General features: G+C 41.6%; 3 protein-coding genes across 8 annotated transcripts; 2 read left to right on the top strand and 1 right to left on the bottom strand.

Moving 5' to 3' along the window:
• The first annotated feature begins 135 nt into the window (after positions 1-135).
• sst6 (somatostatin 6) lies at positions 136-3650 on the top strand. Of its 2 annotated transcripts, none has more exons than XM_042705640.1 (3): positions 136-2234; positions 2670-2864; positions 3130-3650. In XM_042705640.1, exons 2-3 carry the CDS (start codon positions 2709-2711, stop codon positions 3325-3327), a joined length of 354 nt encoding a protein of 117 aa, XP_042561574.1. In that variant the 5' UTR covers positions 136-2234; positions 2670-2708; the 3' UTR covers positions 3328-3650. The 2 variants fall into 2 exon arrangements, with proteins under 2 accessions (XP_042561574.1, XP_042561573.1); XM_042705639.1 differs by having other exon boundaries at positions 136-2240.
• Positions 3651-3859: 209 nt separating this feature from the next.
• Positions 3860-9073, bottom strand: tardbpa (TAR DNA binding protein a). Of its 3 annotated transcripts, XR_006151970.1 has the most exons (7): positions 8249-9068; positions 7777-7940; positions 7527-7667; positions 7092-7262; positions 6862-6946; positions 5700-5846; positions 3860-4727 (listed from the first exon to the last, which is right to left on the bottom strand). XR_006151970.1 is itself a non-coding variant. In XM_042705638.1 (6 exons), the coding sequence occupies exons 1-6, from the start codon at positions 8487-8489 to the stop codon at positions 5752-5754; spliced, it is 897 nt and encodes a 298-aa protein (XP_042561572.1). In that variant the 5' UTR covers positions 8490-9068; the 3' UTR covers positions 4857-5751. The 3 variants fall into 3 exon arrangements, 2 of the variants coding, with proteins under 2 accessions (XP_042561572.1, XP_042561571.1); XM_042705638.1 differs by lacking the exon at positions 3860-4727 and having other exon boundaries at positions 4857-5846; XM_042705637.1 differs by lacking the exon at positions 3860-4727 and having other exon boundaries at positions 4857-6946; positions 8249-9073.
• Positions 9074-9939: 866 nt separating this feature from the next.
• Positions 9940-16296, top strand: cunh1orf127 (chromosome unknown C1orf127 homolog). Of its 3 annotated transcripts, XM_042705630.1 has the most exons (10): positions 9940-10175; positions 10465-10566; positions 10824-10948; positions 11979-12122; positions 12230-12268; positions 12350-12487; positions 12939-13023; positions 13175-13371; positions 13457-13580; positions 13686-16296. In XM_042705630.1, the coding sequence occupies exons 1-10, from the start codon at positions 10067-10069 to the stop codon at positions 15818-15820; spliced, it is 3198 nt and encodes a 1065-aa protein (XP_042561564.1). In that variant the 5' UTR covers positions 9940-10066; the 3' UTR covers positions 15821-16296. The 3 variants fall into 3 exon arrangements, with proteins under 3 accessions (XP_042561564.1, XP_042561566.1, XP_042561565.1); XM_042705632.1 differs by having other exon boundaries at positions 13457-13804; XM_042705631.1 differs by lacking the exon at positions 9940-10175 and having other exon boundaries at positions 10188-10566.
• Positions 16297-20323: the final 4027 nt, after the last annotated feature.

The following is a 20323-nucleotide window of genomic DNA, read 5'->3' as shown; positions in this document are numbered from 1 at the left end:
TAGCTTTTGTCCTCTTCACTCAAGCCGCCTTACAAGTAAACAAGGTTTCAGATTTTGTATGTTTGCTTGGCCATTAACTACCATTTTTACTGTTCAGTTATTTTCAGCTACACCTGACCTGTGAGGTCTATATATATAGATAGATAGATAGATAGATAGATAGATGTCTATATATATATATATATATATATATATATATCTATCACAGAAATTTGCTTTACGGTTATTGTGCTGCTTTGAGTGTATGCCATTTAAGGAATCATTTATCTCTTCTAATCTTTGACCATCATAGACTGAATAAAATTCTGTTGTCAACTTTTTTGAATACTATTAAAAGTTATTTTAAATCTGTTGAGATATTTTATCCTTTATAACACAATTTGTATGTGCTTGTAAATCTACAGGTTTAAAATAATAAATCTAAAATGTATTAATCTCAAAATTATTGTATTAAGTTTGAGATGTTAATAACATTTCTTTTTAACTATGGAAAATTGGATATTATTAACATTTAGATAATTAACGTTAGCTCATGATTATGTTTCTTTGCGATCTCGTTATAAATTGTGTGTATAGATTAGGTTGTTTGTTTTGTTATGGTTTGTAGTAGTGCCACCTGAGGTTATGTGCCATGAAAATAGGCCCTTGCCTGTGATCTGATTCAACAGATTAGCATATGGTGTAATGTGAAGATCTCGCCAGAAGAGGGTGCTAAGTCATGTATAATTTTTAACCCTCCTATGAAGACGTCACTGCTTATCAAGGAGACCTTTGACCCGGACTCTACTTAGCTCTTTGTGTCTTATTATCTCTGCTAATTATTCCCGTTCAAGACAAGGGGCCATCAGTAATTAAATGTAAAACTATTATATCTGACAACGTGGATAAATCCCTCCTGCCCACTGCACTCGTTTTTGAGGGGAGGTGAATGCTTTTATACCAGACTCTGTAGTTGAGGTGTAAAGATGTCCATTCTATGGAACTAGTAAATATGAAATGGTTTAATTAATCCTAAATAGTTGTCATTACAATACATTACTTCTCCACACTATGTTCTAAATATGTTCATGTAATTAATTCATTCAATTCATCTATTTAACTTAAAAACAAGGGTAAGTGTGTTGTGTGCTTGGGGAAAGTCCATGGTTTTGTGTAGTTGGTGGTAAAAAAATTGACCTCAGGTGGATTTACAGTCAACTGTTTGTGACTACAAGATGAAAGGAAATCAAGCAGTGAGCACCTCTACACTGTCTTCACAAGCATGTGACATTTCAGGAGGTACTGTTAAGATCCCACCCACTGATAAATGTGGGACCTAAGAGGCTGTCGTTTTTTGCTGCCGGATTGTCTTGACTGTAATGGGAATAAACACTACTTTATTCAAGTTTTTCTGTGAGATAAGAGATTATTTACATCGAGTCAAATTTAAGACAGAGACTTCACTAGCATTATTTTTTTGTTTTGGGGAGGAAATGAGCACCGTTTAATAAAAATACATTGACCACCTGTTCTTTATTGTCACCCTTTGCAACGGTACACCCATGTGGCCTTTCCTGCTTTCTTTATTCTCCTTTTCCATTCTTCTGTCTTGCACCTGTTTATGTATATTTCACTCGAGAGAACATCCTGTCCCTCTTCACAATCAAGAAACAAAACCAAAAGGTGCCAACAAATAGCCGTGATCTTTTTGAGGACAAAGAACGACATGGTGACAAACATTGTAGGTTGGCCCTGTATCATCCCACACTTTTCCAGTGGTCCACTTAGCACTGCCCTGCTGTTACTATTCACCATCATGTTGCGCCACCCACCTTTGTTTTGTCTAGATTTTTAGTTTATGCTCTGTCTGCTGTTTAGGTTGTATCCACACTCCAATTAGTGTCACAGGAAGAACACATCTCTACATTTACAATCCTTCAGGTATGAGAGACTGTTCCCCTTAATGATTGCGAGTGTCCTGAAGAGAATGCACAGGCCTGTAATAGAGCAACCGGTAAGAGCACTTGAATGGTTGTGTGGGTGGATGCTGCTGAATCATCCCTCGCATGAGGAGACACAGTAGCAGGTGGAGGGACGGGGGGGGGTAAATGGACACCACCCTTCTGCTCTGCCCGATCAATAATGCATATGCTGCACCAGAGAGAAGTCTGCCCAGGACAATGAACTGTTTCTCATGAGCTACATCCACGACCCAGTGAAATCATCCACAAAGACCGCCACATAACTCTCAAAAAGTGCTGGTTTGTATATATTTTTTTCTAGATCTCTTAAGTACATGTAATCCAATTTAAGTTTGCTGTAATTCACTCTTTTGGATGTTTTGATAATGTGATAGCATAGCCTAATGCTAACATTATCAGACGATCATGATTTTTCTTCTCGCAAAAGAAATAATCCCTTTGAGAGGACAATAATGAGACATATCTTGAAGCCAAGGAATAACTGAGAGCGAAACTAATCGGAGTTAACTTTCTTCTGGTTAATAATGAAAAGGACCGACTCACTCCCTAAATTATTTATTCATGAGGGAACTTATGTTGAATACATCTGTCCTAACTGGAGAAAACTGCTGCCCTGTGTCTATTTATTTTCCACCAGAACACTGATGCCTAATAACTAGAATAACTTGAAATGGATAACTGCTCAATGTTGCTAATGAATCTCCACAGCTGTGCGTCAGAGCCTCTTGTGTGAGGGTCTATAAAAACATGGGGGTGCTTGCCAGAGTGGACCCTTGTTCAGTAGCACAGAGTGCCCGGATCACCATGAGAGTGTTGACCAGCCTCGTCCCTCTGATCCTCATCGTGTGGAGTGGAAGTCAGACTGGAGCCCTGCCTGTTCGGGAGAAGCCACTAAGGAATGAGGTAGGTCCAGACTTTTGGGATCAGACTTACAAAGGAATTAAGGGGGCCTCACTGTATGGATATCATTATTTTAGTTGTACTGTGATGTCATTTATGTAGTTGTAGTCATCAGCAGTATGTTTAGGGCAAACAGTTCTTAAACCTACCATTATTTAGACTAATCCTATTTACTGCCAACATTTCTATTTGCAAGAATGATTTGGTTTGATCTTGAAACTTGCTTAAGGATAACAATGATTAAAAACACTGCTTGATGCTTCTCTAGAGTTTGGCAGATGAGGAGAGGATCCTGTTGTTGAAGATACTGGCTGGGCTGACTGAGAAGAACCTGACCGAGGAGAACCTGACCGGCCACGACCTGGAGGGCCTTCTGAATGGGACCCTGAAGGGGGGGTCTGTGCCGACTCCACAAGAACGCTCGCCCTGTAAGAACTTCTTCTGGAAGACCTTCTCTTCCTGCTGATGGGGAAAAGAAAGGGTTAGAGAGGGTAGTGGTGGGTGCATCGTGGCAGCCCATCACCTGGGCATCCCCCAAGGGGGAAGCACGTGACTAATCAGCATCTGCTGGATTCCTTTGTCTTGTGTAGCTCTGTGCATGGCCTTGCAGAACTTTTACGTTTTTTTTGCATGGATTTGGTCACATTCATAATTGCCTATGGTGAAACAGCATCAAACTGCCATCATACATATGACTTGTGTATATAATCAGTAAGAATCTTTCTGTTGGAAGTTTAAATTCCTTGTATGGCTTAACTGAGATTGGATAAAATGTATCCCACAAACTGATCCGACATCAGATGTGTTTTACTTATTCAAGGATGACAAAGAATTGTGTAAAGTTCTGCAAGAACTAGCATTATGATGCTTTTGCTAGTTCACCACCATTAATGGAACAGAGGAGAGGCTCTTATAAATCTACAATACTTAAAAGGCTAATTATTTCTATGGCTTATCCGAACCAGAGCTAAATCTTAACGGAAAAACGCAACAAGCAGTTACAAAGTTAAATGTTTATTTTATATTTTGAAGGACTAAAAATAAGACTTGAAATTCAATACATTATGTGACAGCATTCCTGCAGAAATGTTTTATTAGCCTCTCCAAAAATTCAAAACCTTGCCTAAGAAATTCAAATCATACGTTATCGACTTCCCATGAACAGGCCGAGATTTTCAGACCATTTGACTGACTCAAGACGAACATTTCCAACCACAAGAGACAGGAAAGTTCTACAGATTACTTTATGAAAAAATATGCCTTTGCAACCTGCAAAATCTCACCATTTCAAATTACAATAACCAATGGCTGTACTGTGATGAATTTGAACCAAGACATTACTGAAAAAAACAAAAAAAAACAAAAACATAAAAATGTCTTTCAAAAGCAAGACCAAAAACATTATCTGGCGGAATACAGCTGAGAAATCATTAAAAACAATGTCTGAAAACAGAATGTTTGGGTCATGGAGTTAAATGAGTCACTTGAGTGGGACTGATTAACCAGACATTGATATTTCGCTCCCATTTTTTTTTTTTTTTACTTCAATTTTTTTAAATCGCAAGACTATCTCCTCCCCCATGACTACCCACCCACCCCCTTAGCATTTTAAAAGGGACTTGCTTTGAGCTCCACCCAATTTGGAATTGTCCATTTCAAATTTCATTAAAAGGGTTCCCCTGGGAATCTTGATACAGAGATGCGTAGAAGTCCCTTTTCAGGTATAAGGCATTCGGCAGCGTCTCCACAGTTGGATCATGTTGGGAGCCGCCAACCCAACACAACACCAACTCCAGTCTTCAGCCCCCGAACAGTGCCTTCACTCTGGGCTCTGATGTTAATCTGGGTCTGCGATGTCCAAGGTCCCTACACATGCGAATTAAATAAGTTTTGGCAGTTCAATTAATGGAAGCAACAAAAAAAGGTAAGAGAAAAAAGGGGAGGAAAAAAATAAATCACAAGGCAGAGAATAAGCCAATATCGGGTAGACGTAACACCTATTCAAATTAATTTTATTTGAGAGTTCCCTTTGATTTCACAAAACATATAAAATGCATAAAAAAAACCACACTAAACAAAAGCAAATATCAATAGGGATTCTCGTAACTGCCACCACCACCACCACCACCACCAACACACACCATCCACTGTATGCACGCTGAAATTACTCTCGTTCGTCACACCTCTCTCCACATTCGAGCTCAAGTTCACCCATACAAACACACACCCCAAACATCCCCCCTCCCCCCAAGCCCTTCTCACAAACAACAGCATCACATCACATATTCACACTAACAAGTGACTAACAGGGAGAATATAAGCACACACACTACAACATTCACATCGGATTATATGTGTATATATAGGCAGAAAGGATACAAATACTTGAGAGAATGCTTAACAATCAACTACATTTGTTATTTTCTCTCATATTCATTAACCTATGTCATTTAAAGAGATAATAGACAGAAAAGATGGATGAAAGATCAGGAATCTTAAAGTTGAAAATGTAGTGTCCTTCAGCTGGTCCTGGAAGAAGGGGGGAGGAGAAAAAGCACTCGTACTTGCTGCTCCCGCTCACACTCGCTCAAACACAGTATCTTCTCACAGCCTCCCAGTTCTTTTCACACTTGCGTTCACTTGTTCTCTCTCTCTCGCTCTCTCTCTCTCAGTCCGTTCGTTCATACCCAGCCTCTCACTCTTCGTCAACCAACAATCCACCACCATCATCTCACTCATTGTTCTCAGCAGAAAAAAAGTTTGTTTTGACAAGACTTTATCCTTTTTTTTTTGACTTAAGCATCCATTGAAAAGGGGAGAAAAAAAGGCAACACCCACCGTCTACCACAGTAAATGCAGAGTGAAGCTGTGTTCTTTGATGGCATAGCATTTACACATGGGAAGAGGGGTACTGATACTGAGCTCGCTCGAACATTGCGGCCAACGATGGGCTTCTTCCCGGGAAATTGGAAAAGAGTTGATGAACTGCAGAAGAGATTTGTGAAGGCTTGACCTTAAAAAAAGCTTCAAACAAACGAAAATGCAAAAACAACTGCACACAATAGAACTCAAATCAGATTCATAATGAACTGAACAAACGTCAGTTTATAATGTTTACATTACACTGTCTAAAGCATGTACTTGGTTGGAAGGGCAAACTTGAATAAGAATTTAATTGATCTGTATGTGATTCAGAATACTTTGTCAGAAATCATGTGGTGTACATAGCAAAATAACTTAATGTAATCAGACAAAGGAAAAATCAATGTATCTAAATACATTTAACCACGCCACAATTTTGTAACCACTCTGAATAACTCTTATAGGGAATTAGTTAACAAGAATACCAACATTTTGCTTTCTTGTACAAAAATGCAAGGTATCTTTTCGAAACATGAAGGACATAACATCTGACTACAAATAGCTCTCTCTCTCTCTCTCTCTCTCTTTCTTTCTCTCTTTCTTTCTTTCTTTCTTTCTCTCTCTCTTTCTGTCTCTCTTTCTGTCTCTGCCTCTCAAATGTACCTACCGTGTACCATGAAATCTAAAAATTAGGATACTCTCAGAAAAAAAACCCTCAAATCAAACAAAACCAACCCTCTCTACATCCCCCAACTTGACTTAGTCTCCATGCTAGACCCGAAGCTAGAGTTAAACCCGCTGCCAGAGGCCGAATTGGTGCCTGTGCCCCACCCCAGGCTAGCTGAGCTCGGGGTGCTGTAGTTATTGTTGCTACCGCTATAGGCCTGGCCCTGCTCGCGGCTACCTGTGGCCGGGCCTGTGGCATTAGCACCGGTGGCAGGTGTCTGGCCCTGCTGGTTAGCCAGCATGCCCATCATGCCCCAGCTGCTCTGGAGCGCTGCCTGCGCTGCCGCCATCATGGCCGGGTTGAGGCTAAGCGCCCCGAAATTGACCCCGCCGCTGTTAGGACTGCGATTGCCAAAGCCCTGACCCCCAAACCCAGCCCCCAAACGACCCCCACGATCCATCAGTTGCCTACTATTACTGTGCTTTGGCTCAGCGTTGGAGATGTGGACGCTGGTCCCCTTGATGATCAAGTCTTCACCGCACAGGGACGCAGCAACCTAGATGAAGGGAAGACGCATAGATAAGAAACATTTCACAATCACACAAGGCTTCTTAGAGATTGCACGTCGACTTCCTTGGACCACCTGAATAGGACTCAAAGACTAGTTGAATGATAACTGCTAGTCCAACCATCAAACTTACCGCGTCATCAGCAAATGTGACAAAGGCAAAGGCCCGGAAGGGTTTGGGAATGAAAACATCGGTGACTTCGCCATACTGGATGAAGAACTGTCTTAGGTCATCAACAGTCATGTCCTCTGTGCAGCGGCCAACAAACACCTTTCTGCATCGCATGGGCTCATCTGGGCCAGCCTAAAGCACATAGTTACGATTATAAATCACACTGTCCATAGTGTAGTCCATACCAATGATATAAATAGAAACTGTGGTCTAAAGAGTGCTAGTGAAGTGTGATGGTTCATTCATTTTGGTAGGAACTGCTACCATTAAAGCCAGTTTCACAATAATCAAATTCTGAAGCCATAAAATATGGGATACTCTGGTTAACTACTGAAAGAAAGAAAATAGGAGGCATGTAATTTCAACAGAGCTGAGAGGTAATGCAGCCTACTCTACCTTAGAGTTGGGCAATTTGCAGTCACACCATCTTCCATCAATCATGTGCCGCTGGGACATCACTTTCACCTGGGTTTCATACTCTGTGAATCTTACAAAGCCAAACCCTTTGGAGTTGCCGGTTTTAAGATCTCGTTTGACCTGCAAAACATCACAAGTAAATTAGACACCTCAATTTAATAAAACAAAAACATTTGTTGCTGCATACACTCAGAGGCAACATGGTAATAATGAAGGTATGGCAGCCTACCTGAACCATGATAACCTCTCCAAATGTGGCGAAATAATCCTTCAGGTCTTGTTCTGATGTTTTCCATGGCAGGCCGAGAACAATTAGGTCAGATGTTTTCTGGATGCCCCTCTTTATCTTCACAGCAGAAGCCGCATCCATCTCATCCATCTTCCTCTTGTTATCTGCGGCAAGAATAAGGCCAGTATGCATTCAGTCACCGTAGACATTTTACAGAACAAATGGTCAACATCACACTGGCAACAAGCCAAGGAACACTTTTGCACAAAACGACACGAATTGCTCGTTTTTCTGAATTCGACCAAAATCGAAAACATACAATGGTCTTTAGTTAGGTAGCAATCATTTATCAGTGTGGCCGACCTGCCAGCCCGTTGGAGGCCGCAACACAAAGGATGCTAGTTAATTCAAACGCTACGCCTGAGAAGCTAAAGCTGGTTTCTGACCGAAAACACAATAAAAATGACTCTACCTTTGGGGTAATTGACGACATAAATTAGGTTGCCCCAGTCAGCATCGGGTGCGTGCAGTACTCCTTCAGCCAAGCGGACCCCTCTCATGCACTGAGAAACAGGATTCCTGTATCGAAGGCCGCAGGCTCCAGGGAACTGTGCAGCCACCGACGACAACAAAACGGTGCCATCGTCTTCAGATGGGATCTCCATTGGCTCCTCATTTTCATCCTCAGCGACGCGAATATAACACTCACTCATTTTGAAAACAGACGACTGATAGCTAGCTAACAACTTAAAACCCGCTTTCCTTAACCTTACGGGTTGGCCTGCCTCTCGGTCCTCAACACTAAATTACGCGAGGTTAGCTGGTAGCTAACTGGCTAGCTTGCTAATTTAAGACGCACAACAAATGATAAATCGTGCAAAGAAATTACACTCCGTAGCAGGCGCGATTCCTCTTTAAATAAACACTTTTCTGGTTGCGTTTGCGCGGACTGGATATCCGGTTGCAGCGCGTGCGTTACACAAATTCTTCACAAAATTCTACCACCGGCGGCCATCAGAGGCATAACGTTAAGCCGTCAAGCTAGGTGGCTAACAATGACCATGCTTTCGAAATGAATGGCTGGATATATTTCGCGCTCTTCACCAGCCTGCGGAACCGGATAATATACAGTTCTTTGTAGGAGCAGCTGCGCAAATTAAAGTCAATGTAGAACGCAGGTCTGATACGAAGGTTGCACGAAATTTTCAGCGGGCTTGCTGCATTCAAAGAATAACAGCGAATGTGGCTTGTCGATTCACTGCCCCAAAACTTCTAACAAAATGGCCACCCTTGTGTCATTGAAGGAATTACATCATCATTTTGGGAGGTCCCATTGTACGTAAAAGGGGTTCGGCTACACTTGCAGTTTAATCATTCGAAAATAAAACCATTACAGTTACAATTAAATAGTAAATAGTGATAAAGTAGGATAAAGTAAATTGGACAATAAAAACTATACTTTACTGACTTTGGCCCGATTGAACAAATATGCCATAGAAGATGCGTATTTCAAGAACAAGCGTTTGATCCAATGAAATTCAAACTTTTTAAACGCGGGGATATTAACAACGGAGTGCGATGTACTCAACGGTTTGATTTGTATCGAACGACGCAACGAAAGGCCCCATATCACACCCATGCGCAATTTAGGAAAGGAAACCATAATAAAGAAACATTTCCCGGGAAAAAATGATTTATATATATATATGTCGTCGGTATATATATATAAGCTACATGGATACAGTTATATACTGGTTACATCGCACAAATGCTTGATCCTTACAAGTTGGACATCATTGTAAAGGTAAAAAACAGGCTTTCCAACGATATAAACTACAACTTCAATTAGCATTGTAACAACAGAGAAATAATCTTTGAATCTAACTTTTTTTGATGAGTTTATATATACATCTATATTACTGTATCCATGTAGCTCACCATAGTCTACATTTGTTAAAGTTATCTACTGTAGGCTATACAATATGCAAACTGCAATACATTGCACTTCAAAAATGTAACCAGCTTGGATTGATGTACTAGCCAACAGGCTACTCAATCACTGGTAAACTGTCTCAACAAAACTGGTCAGTTTTATACTACTTGTGATTTGTCAAGACAAACACAGCTGGTATAGAACTCCTATAAATGCTAATGACCCATGCTTCAACCATTGATCCCACCACCACAAAGCTGTGTGCCATGGAGCTGCCTGTGTCTGGGATTTTTACCTTTTCCTTGTAGGTAACTTAAATTGTTTTGTTGTTCAAATTGTGTTTCAAATTTGTATTTCATGTTATATTCTTTTTCTTCTTTCAGACTTTTTGTATTGGCTGTGTCAGGATACCCACTGAGTCCTCAGAAAAATGACTGGATTGCAGAATCCCCAGTTGCAGTCTCAGGTAAATCTCCTTAGTGTTTTTTTTGTGTTTATATTTACATTTTTAGATTTATACCGCTACAGTAATCTCAACTATTTGTCAAAATGTTGTTCACAATGTAAGAGTGCTACAATTGCTCACAAATCTAATGATCTAATTCTAAAATCTAGTCTAACTAGTTTTTTATTCTTTCACTGATGAGTGCATTTACCTGATGTTGGTGATGGTTGCTGAAGACCTTGCAAATAGGGGGTGATATGTATAGTACTATTGTTTCTTTTTCTTTTTTTCTCTCTTTTGTTATTTTCAGAGGGAGATGTTGAATGCTTTTCAGAATACATGGAACTTTGGGTCCACAGAGCGAGAATAGAGGGACTTAGACTGTGGCTCTCAGGCAGGATGAGAATTCAGGGTTAGTGATTCACTCAAAATGGTAACTTAAATCTCTCCTTTTTTTTGTGGGGTTAAATGTTTCTACTTTAAAGTTTATGGTGCCTGAAGCTTTTATCCATGTGATGTATCAGGATGTCATAAGGTTTATCTTAAATAAGGATACAAATTGTCTTCTGTTGCTTCTAATTGCAGTTAGTGCTATTTTCCCTGTTTTGTATCTTTACGGCACATGATCACAGTGTATGTCTTAGTTTAGTTCTCTGCATTAACTTTCAGTCAGTCTAGCTTCTCTGGAGCTACTGAACCAGCAGCTGTCTGCATGTGGATTTGCACTTCACAAAGATCTGGACAAGAACTACATCTTCAGAGTTATGTACAGTGGTTGCTTTGTACAACTTCAGGTAAGGTGGCACCTTTACCATCTGAAAGTCATTTTATAATGGAGTGCATTGCAACTTGTAATGTATGGAGGACCAAACCTGCCATATTTACAAATGAATGAATGAATAAATAAATGTCCACATCCATGCATTTAGACAGAAATAAATGAATACATGTATTAATTAATGCACAATTGTCAATCAATAGTTACTTATAATTTACATTTATGTATGTATTTATTTCTGTATTCATTTATTTATTCATTAATTTATTTCTGTATTCATTCATTCATTCACTTATTAATTTCTTCATCTCAATGACATGTGTCAATAAAAAATATGTAGGCGGTATTTGACACACCATTGGCTAATCGTTTTCAACGCGTTGTATTCGATTATGTTAGCCTTACCTGGCTGTCATGGAAAAAGGGCAATTGCCAGAGACTTGGCCAGGCTGGCCGATCTCGTTGAAAACGATGAATGAATGAATGAATGAATAAATAAATAAATGAATGAATGAATGAATGAATGAATGAATGAATGAATAAATAAATGAATACAGAAATAAATACATACATAAATGTAAATTATAAGTAACTATTGATTGACAATTGTGCGTTAAATTAATACATTTATTCATTTATTTCTGTCTAAATTTAATTTTCTTTTTTATTTCATTTTGTTATATTTCTTATGTAAAATAGTATTTATTGTTACACCAGGTTCTATTGCTCGTAGCTTGACTATTCTCTCCCTTGTACGTCGCTTTGGACAAAAGCGTCTGCTAAATGACTAAATGTAAATGTAAATGCATGGATGTGGACATTTATTTATTCATTCATTCATTTATAAATATGGCAGGTTTGGTCCTCCATAGTAATGGGCATGGACAAAAGGTGAAACAAATGTGTTTTTCTCTCACAAATGTTTCTGACTGAGACTTACCTCACTGACTAATCATGTTATTATCATTTGCCTGATTGAATTGGCACCAGTGTGATAAATTATGAAGTACCATATTCAATTGACCTTTTCCCCTCCCCCACCCCAGCATGGTAGCTATGTAATTGAGCTCAATTTGCTGAAGAGAATTCAGCGTTTTGGGGGGAGATCACATCACTATGTCATGAAGTGCCCAACACTGACATCTCCACCAAACAGAGAACACATTCAGTGTGATCCAGATGTTATACAGGTGTGTATTTTCACTGATGGCATGAATGTAGTAAACAAATCTTTTGAAAATTCATAGAATTAAATTAGTTATTCATTATGCATTTGTAATTTATGTTAAACATTAAGGTGACCAGGCAGGTTCCACTGGACAGCTGGAATAAAGAGGTAAGGGAAAGAGTGTATGTACTGTCAAATTTTGGAGATAACGAGAAGTATTTGGACCAGGATTTCAATGTGTTTTCTTAGCTTGAATGGTCTCTTGCTCTGAGAGGAAATCTTGTGGTTGCTGTGGAGGACGCAAGTCTTATACGAGTGAACGTTGAGCTCAGACAATCAAACATCACCGTTCAGGGCCGAAGAAGAGAAATCCTCAGACCTGTTTTGGTAAGTAACTTTGGTATGTCATACTTGCGGCACATAGTGTAAGCTACTAATCCAATTGTTCACTTTCTTCTCTGTGATGACATTATGTAGATTGCATTTGCAGAAATGAAAACGTTTATATATTAGTTCTTGTTTCAGGTATTTATCCAATTAATACAATTTTCAGGACAAGGAAATAGAGTGAAAAGCAACTGAAATATAAATACAGGCATATAAAATGAATGCAAAGGATTATTATAAGAAACTTCTTCACTTCCTTTGGAATTACCCAATTTTGAAGAACTGTAATGTTTGTGGAAAGGTGGCCATCTAGTGGCCATTGCAAAAAATGCAGCCTAGCAGTGTTCATATTCTTAGTATTGTGGAACGGGTGATAGTAGCGGCAGTATTACAAGATGCATAAAACAATTACATAGGCTCCAGTTGGTTCAAATCACTATGTGTTCTTCAGGTAATGGAAACCAAAGGTGACTTCCTACCTCTCAAACTGGTCAGTGGACATTATGCATACAGCATGGAAGCTACTTGCCCAGATGGTTGGTAAACATCAAAATACTGAGAACCGCAAAAACTTGATATATGTTTAAAATGCTACACACAACATATGATATATGGCTAAAACACTGTGTATGCCATTATGTGTGCCCAGTGAATGGTGTAAGATGGTGTTGTGAATCACTATTGCAGTGTCCAGGTCTGTAACTGAGATGACAGTGCTGCATATCTTCAAACGGCGCATGGGCTTGACGAAGAGAGGAGGGTATGAGAACGAGACCCTGTCCATCAGCAGTGTGGCGGTGAACCAGACAGACAAGTTCACCTGGTCTGAGAACAGTGAGTTTGTTCAGCTGGTCATTCCTACCTCAGTCATACAGCACAACAAGGTTAGTGAAGCTAGGGCCCAGCACAAATGAAGAGATATACAGAGGCCTGGTCTGGGGTAATGCTGACCTTTTCTGTCTTACACAGAGCTGCACGGGGGGTGTAGGTGAGGAACTCCTGCAGCCTTTCTTCAGGGTAGATGTGGTACTTTCCTTTAAAGAGACCAACCACAAAATGCATTGGACCATGGAAAATACACTTCCATGCATGAGTGAGTGTACAGCTCTGAAAAGTCATTACTTTTGACCAATAATAAAAAACCTATTCCAAAATGCAGAAGAGCTGAAATGTTTATAAACTTTTACTTTTTTCTCAGGGTCTTCCAGCCCCTCGTTTTTGGAACCACAGCGTTCCTCCACGTTGGAATCCCCCTTGCCAGTTTTCCCAACACAGTCACTCTTTATCGTAGACCTTCATTCAAAGCCCTTAACTCCTGCCCCGTCATTCACAGAGACCCTCCTCAAGGAGGTGCCGTCTCTTACAACAGCTCCAGGTCAAACAATTGCCACATCCGCAATGTCTGTCACCTCTCAGTTTCACCTTAACCAAGAACCTGCTTCCACAATAGCAGCAAAACGTACAGAAAACCAAAGTTTTGATGTGAAAAGCGGCACAACGTTGAAGACCAGCCAGGCTTTCACAAGTAAACAGCAACCCAACACCAATGTCACCGTGGTGTCCTCATCACCAGTAGGGGCTGAAAACACTGACAAGGCACAGACCATGAATCAAACATCAGCAGGAACAGGTCAGACCCTGGACAAGACATTGAGTCAACAATATGACCCACAAGTCCCATCCTCAACAATGATCCATCAGTCTCTCCAGGAGTTCTCAGCTTCTGAGGAACAAGCAGGACACTTTGAGGTAGTTTTAACAACCCCGGCAATAACTGTGAAAAGAAACATTGCTGTCACATCAAGAACGACACATAACAAGACAACTGCCTTTACCGACACGTCATCACTGGAATATATGCAAAAAACTCATGGGCCAAGATACACACTCCAGATGGACGAACAAAGTTCAAATATTTTGTCGGCTCACACAAATCCTGTCAACCAAGAGCCAGACAAATCCATTAGTAAATCTCCACAGACTATTACTGAGGCTAGTACTTCTGAAGAAGCACCCACCAATGCGTTCAGGTATGTGTCACAACCAGTGATCATCGGTGCGACACAAAGACAGCATGAAACAATGATGTCATCGGCTCAGACCACAGACCCAACAAGGAAGTCCATCACAGATTTGCTATCTACTTTACAATTTCAGTCCTCAACAGTATCTCATCAAAGTACACAGGTTTTTCCTTCCTCTGCATTTACTACGGAAAAAGTACAAACCTCTGAGGCAGTCTCACCAACTCTAGCCTCTCATACTCCACAGACTGAGCTCAGGAAAGGGACATCCAGCACTGCTTCCCCGCATGTCCCAGGGACATATCTCCCCAACATCACCAAGCTAATCCTGCAAGTCACGGCACCCTCAGATCAGTCAACTACACCCACTCGCCCACCTGCAGAGCAACTGCATCCTGACAGCTCAACCCCTGAATCCCCTAAAACTCTTGTTCCGTCACATTCTTCTGTGACCAGAGAACCTGATGTAAGACCCACAGACATCAGTGAAATCCTGCACACAAGTACACTTGCAGGCAACACCGCCCCTTTGAATACAGACACACAGTATGACAGGATTGTAGAGAAAGAAAGAAGTACAGTCCCACCATTTAGTCAGCTTACAACCCTTGACCGCAGCATGCACCACAGGTCAGAAATGACCACAGAGGGTCTATTGTATGGGAACACAGGGCAGGCAAAGGACACTAACACAATGGGCACACAACAGTGGACCTCTCCAGTGGAACATCAGAGTCTCACATCTCCCCAAGTCTACTATACTCGGAGACCTGCTCTGACAGCAGTGCAATTGTCGGATGATCAAAGCTCAGGTAAAACCACAAGCACATCAACAGTGATCAGCAAAGCCTTCGTCAGTGAACAGGTTCCCTCTTCAAAGGCTCCTGTGACTCACCACCAACCGTATGTGTTGCAAACAAAGACTATGGATTCCAGTCAGACACAAGCAACATCAGCACCAGCCCAGACACCTAACATGACCTGGAGCTCTCATTCATTGCAAGTGACGAACCATTCATCTTCAGCAAACATCCCTAAACCACAACGCTGGGCCCTGTCTACACCTTCACAACCTGAGGAAAAGGAGGTACTCATTGAGACAGTACCAACTGCCCCAAGCAATCTCACTGCACAGGCTGAGATCTCCATCAATGCCAGGGCATCTAGCACTGTCCCTCTGTTAAGCCCACAGCCTTTGAAAGGTAATGTCACAGACAAACCAGCGGTGGCAAATAACCTCACAGCAGTCACAGAAAAGCCAGTTGCTCATATAAACATCTCCGTCCCGATATCCCAGTTTCACCCTTAAGATAAACAGTAGCTCAAAATATCAAGCAGGCCACTGCTCTGAAACAAAGCAGAAACGCAAAACACATACACATAGACAAAAAAAAAAGGAAAAAAAAACACGACCTGACCTCAGAACAGCAACAACAGAGGCAAAAGGTTCTCCTCACTGCTGCCATCACAGATGAGTGGGTGGCAACAGTCGCCACGGTGATGGCTGAGTATGACAGTGAGCATAAGCATGGCTATGCCTCTCTACTAACCACTGCCTGGGGGCAGACATTCACCAAAGAGATTGGGGCCATCAGCTCAGTGAATATGTCTCCGTACAGCATGTCGGCACATGAAACAGATTCAGGGCACCTTGCACAGAGCAGCTCATGTTTGCCTGATGCCTGTGTGGCACCCACAAGAGGCTTGGCTGAACACAGCACAAAGGTTATTTTGTAGAATTTGTTGTGCAATGGTTTATTAAAAGGTTATTTGTACGATCTGTGGGCTTGGTGCTTTAATGAGACTAATTTGAAGCAAAAACAGATTTTTAATAAGTTTTGAATAAGGTTAAAAAGAAAAAATCAAGCTAATTAAATCAGCAATTTCTATATATTCAGCATTCGTCTAATCAGTTGAAGTACAAACAAAACACAACCACTAAATGTCTAACCCAGTGTGATGCATTGGATGGAAATAACACATTTTTTTCCTCAAAAACATGAACACACGCAATAATTTGAGTAGAGAACGTGCCTAACATGAAATGATGCCCTGAAGACCCTGTTTGATATTTAGGACCAAGTTATGGTAACATGTAGTACATCTAGGACACGCTAGCATTCCCGTCATTCTCTCATCATTACACCAAATGAGAAATATAGGAACAGTTAGTCTATTGTTGTGGTTTTACAGTGGTTTTTGACCCTGGGAAGGCTCAGCAGTTCTGAATCTTGACAGCAGGGGAGGCCATTGTTCATGTTTTCAGTCATTGTTCAAAGACTGACTTCACACAACTCCGATAATTACAGGGCTCTCTTTTCATTTATATTATTATGTTTACCCAGGCATATATTTTTTGTTAACATTTTTGCCCAGATACCATATATGAAAACCACATATGCCTTCTTCACATTACAAATATTTCAAGAGACACATGTACAGTCGGGGAATCATTCACCAGTGTAGCACAATTGGCGGTGGACCTCAGCTTAGATGGATCAGGGAAGTGCAGTGGGTGAAGCTGACGCCAAGGTGCGCTTTCTGTCCATGCTTGAATAATTTCAATTACTTAGGTGAACTGGTCAGGCATTTTGAGTGCAGCCTTGGAATTCCACTTAGATGTATGCATCTACGGGAAATGTCTGTGGCCCCTACCTATGGAGAAATAAAGATTTCAGTGCACTTGAAGCACAGCTGAGCACATTCCACCACCTGAGACCTGACAATGAAGCGGAGACACGCATCTTATTCGCTATTCATTTTGAGCGACATATTTGGTAATGAAGTACAGAAAGATATTTTTTAATATAACTTCATTAAGCAAAACAAAGACATCAAAGAAAGGTGTGTCTGTGTTTGTATGCGTGTCCAGGTAGAGATAGGGACTGAGGAGGTTGTGCCCATCTGCTATTTGGCATCTGGTCCACAAACTGGCAAGCAGGAAACAAAATGGGGCCACAAAGACCACCACCATCCTTTGCGTTTCATGTGGCTCGTCGTAGTCACTATATTATCTGTGTAGTCTATGAAGTGTCAGCCTTTGTTGAACGGAGCAGTCTCTTTCATGTGTTGGTGTGTTTTTTTTCCCCATTTTTAAAAATTCCTTTCGGAGCATATGGTTTGCACATCTGGGATGCGCTCAACATGCCACCCAAACCCCGTCCCAACGCTGCCGTGGAGGGAAGCACACGTCTCTTAGATACCATGTCTCACTGAAAATAATTATCATCCTGTCACACCACGCTTATTTAGAACACTCAGGTTAACACGTTTCTGAGGTTCATCTGCTACACAGCACAGTAGTGAGGCAGGGGGAGTCATTTAGGAAAGTTTATCTGATTGGCGGAGATATTCTTTGGCGGCTTCCAAATATACACAAGACAAGGACCAAGTTTATGGAATACGTGCCATGGCCTTGTAACATGTTGTGGTAAGGTCACAGATTGTAATGTTGTTGTTAAGGATCTGTTCCTCTGGTTGCAACTTTGGTTCCCCACGCTGTGCTCCCTCAAGTCTTCCCAGAGGAGGGAGAAGCAGAACGAGTGTATTTGGAAGAAGGGAGGAAGGGACCGAGAGATGTTGGAGAGAGAGAGAGAGCGAGTGAGAGAGAGAGAGAGAGAGACTGGGTTGGGATGTGGGGGCCCAGTGGTTGAGCGCACTCCCTCTTCATCTCACTTGCTGGGTAATTACAGAATCACGGGTCAACCATGCATGTAACCACGGTGACGTTGCACAGTAGCAGATGTGCTCATGGCATTATCGAGTGAGCGCGTGAAGGTAAACAAAAACAGATGCAGCTGGTTGCTAGGGACTCTCGCCAAACTCGTGCACGCGGGCCTTAATTGTTCCCATGTGTGGGATCAGCGCCGGAGAAATGGGTAGCAGGCGGAAGTGCCATGTTGAAGGATGCCCAACTTTCTGAATGGGGAAATTTGTGAATGAGATTAGTGGTGGTGGTTTTTCTTTGAGTGAGATGGGGGTGGTGGTGGTAGTGTGGGGGGTGTTGCCTACTGGCATTACCCCTCTCTTAGTGAGGAAAGGCTGAATATGCATTTTTTCCCTCCTCAAGCCTGCTATAGGCATCAGTGGTGAGAAGAGCCACTCCACACAGGGTTAAGACTGTGAGAATATCTCTGACTGGGGAAAACCTCATTCTACTCCACCCAAACATTGATACCATTGACATGTAAGGCAGAAAGGTTTGTTGAAGTTTCCCTCTGTGTTAGGCTCTACCCCTCTATGTCTGGATCTAATTAGTGCTCAGTGCATGATCACTCAAGCAACAGAATACATGGTATAAAATGAATGAAGGTCTTTTGAAACATGACCAAACGCACTGACATTTGGGAAGTCAGATCAGTACTACCCACTGCTACACTGCAAGTCTACATATTTTGTGTGAACTTGAGCTTGGATACATAACCTGCTTTTTGTGAACTGAGTCATGTTTCAAATGAGGTGGAACTGTAAAAAGCTGCCAACATCACAGTTAAGCAAGGAGGTAGTTCATGGAACAGTATTTTTTGTGCAGTTGCAATTGTGCAGTACAGATAGTTGTTAGCACTCATGCCAGGTTCCACTTAAGTTCTACAGCAACATTTCCTGATTCAATTCGATCCTAAATATATCATTTACAGAATTACTTTTTAATGTAACGTTATCATTTCCAGTTATTATGTCATTTCCCTTTGATTCCAGGAATGCTACTTGCATATCCTACATTTCCTTCCTGCTAAAACTAAGACCAAGTATTATCTTTATTTCTGAAAACACTCAATGGAAAGCTGTAATAGAAAGTTCAAAAGGTCAAACCATTGTTTGATTCCCTTCCTCATATCAGCATCTAGTTTCGGAGTGAATTTCTCTAGGATGTAATCACTTTATTATTGTACTGTAAAGGATACTCTGAAATACCCTCTCTCATCCTCTAATGTGTTGTCGAGTGTTTGTCTATTTGCATAAGGCTACAAGAACCTCCAGAGGCTGAGGCCTGGTTAATTTGGGGCTGATTCTGATACTTGTTTGCCTGAACTCCGCTCGGTGTGTGTATGTACGTGACACAGCACAGTGTCAGGGAGGTCCCCACTTGGCCTGCATCCTGGTCTGCAGCCCAGATGAAAAATTGAGGAAGGGGCTCAATTTCAGTGATATCCTGTGTGTGTTAACCAACTGATTACTCGCAGGCGCTAATTCCCCTCCGTGAGCATATGAGTGTGTGTGTGTGTGTGTGTGTGTGTTTGTGTGTATTAATGACATCCAGGTTAACAAGACGCTTGGAGAGCCCTTGAAAACACAACTTAAGGCTTTTTTCCCCCACTGATATTTTGATTAACAAATGATTAGCTCGCCCTGTGCCCATCGCCATCGCTGCGCCAAGCTTCCAGACCTCCCCGCCTCAGCACTCCTCTCCTCTCCCCTCACCCCCCTCCCCCCTCCTGCCTGCCATTCGCGCACCTCCTCTCTCCCTCTCATTAACCACAACTGTCAGATCCTCCAGATGACGAGCAATTAAAGCAGATAATAAACGCTCGCCATCAATTCCTGCTTGTTGATGTAGCTGTTGTTGTTACTTGCTGTTGATGTTGAACAGGGAGGGGGGGGGGGGGGGGGGTTGTGGGTTGGGGATGCGGATTGGTGGGAGCTCGTCTCGTATGCCACCTATGTGGCTGCCGCTCCCGGCACTTCTGTACCGCACTGGTAGCCGAATTAGTCTCTCACAGCACTTTGCCAACACTAACAAAGCCCTCTAACTGCTTGGCATAAGGCAACAGGCTGATAATAAGGCCCGCTGAATGTTCACAATTAGATCTTA

This window comes from Clupea harengus, unplaced genomic scaffold (assembly GCF_900700415.2).
Source record: "Clupea harengus unplaced genomic scaffold, Ch_v2.0.2, whole genome shotgun sequence".
In the NCBI taxonomy this organism is placed as follows: domain Eukaryota; kingdom Metazoa; phylum Chordata; class Actinopteri; order Clupeiformes; family Clupeidae; genus Clupea; species Clupea harengus.
Note: the sequence above shows the minus strand (reverse complement) of the source record. Positions and strands in the feature narration are given on the sequence as shown.

What these genes read in the sequence shown, in the direction of transcription:
- cunh1orf127 (XM_042705630.1), top strand. Translation starts at nt 10,067, where the DNA reads ATGTTATATTCTTTTTCTTCTTTCAGACTTTTTGTATTGGCTGTGTCA. An exon ending in ATCCCCAGTTGCAGTCTCAG is followed by an intron (nt 10,176 to 10,464) that starts GTAAATCTCCTT and finishes TGTTATTTTCAG; the next exon opens with AGGGAGATGTTGAATGCTTT. An exon ending in AAATACACTTCCATGCATGA is followed by an intron (nt 13,581 to 13,685) that starts GTGAGTGTACAG and finishes CTTTTTTCTCAG; the next exon opens with GGTCTTCCAGCCCCTCGTTT.
- tardbpa (XM_042705637.1), bottom strand. Translation starts at nt 8,489, where the DNA reads ATGAGTGAGTGTTATATTCGCGTCGCTGAGGATGAAAATGAGGAGCCA. An exon ending in GCAAATTGCCCAACTCTAAG is followed by an intron (nt 7,263 to 7,526) that starts GTAGAGTAGGCT and finishes TATGTGCTTTAG; the next exon opens with GCTGGCCCAGATGAGCCCAT. An exon ending in TCACATTTGCTGATGACGCG is followed by an intron (nt 6,947 to 7,091) that starts GTAAGTTTGATG and finishes CCCTTCATCTAG; the next exon opens with GTTGCTGCGTCCCTGTGCGG.
- sst6 (XM_042705640.1), top strand. Translation starts at nt 2,709, where the DNA reads ATGGGGGTGCTTGCCAGAGTGGACCCTTGTTCAGTAGCACAGAGTGCC. An exon ending in AGAAGCCACTAAGGAATGAG is followed by an intron (nt 2,865 to 3,129) that starts GTAGGTCCAGAC and finishes ATGCTTCTCTAG; the next exon opens with AGTTTGGCAGATGAGGAGAG.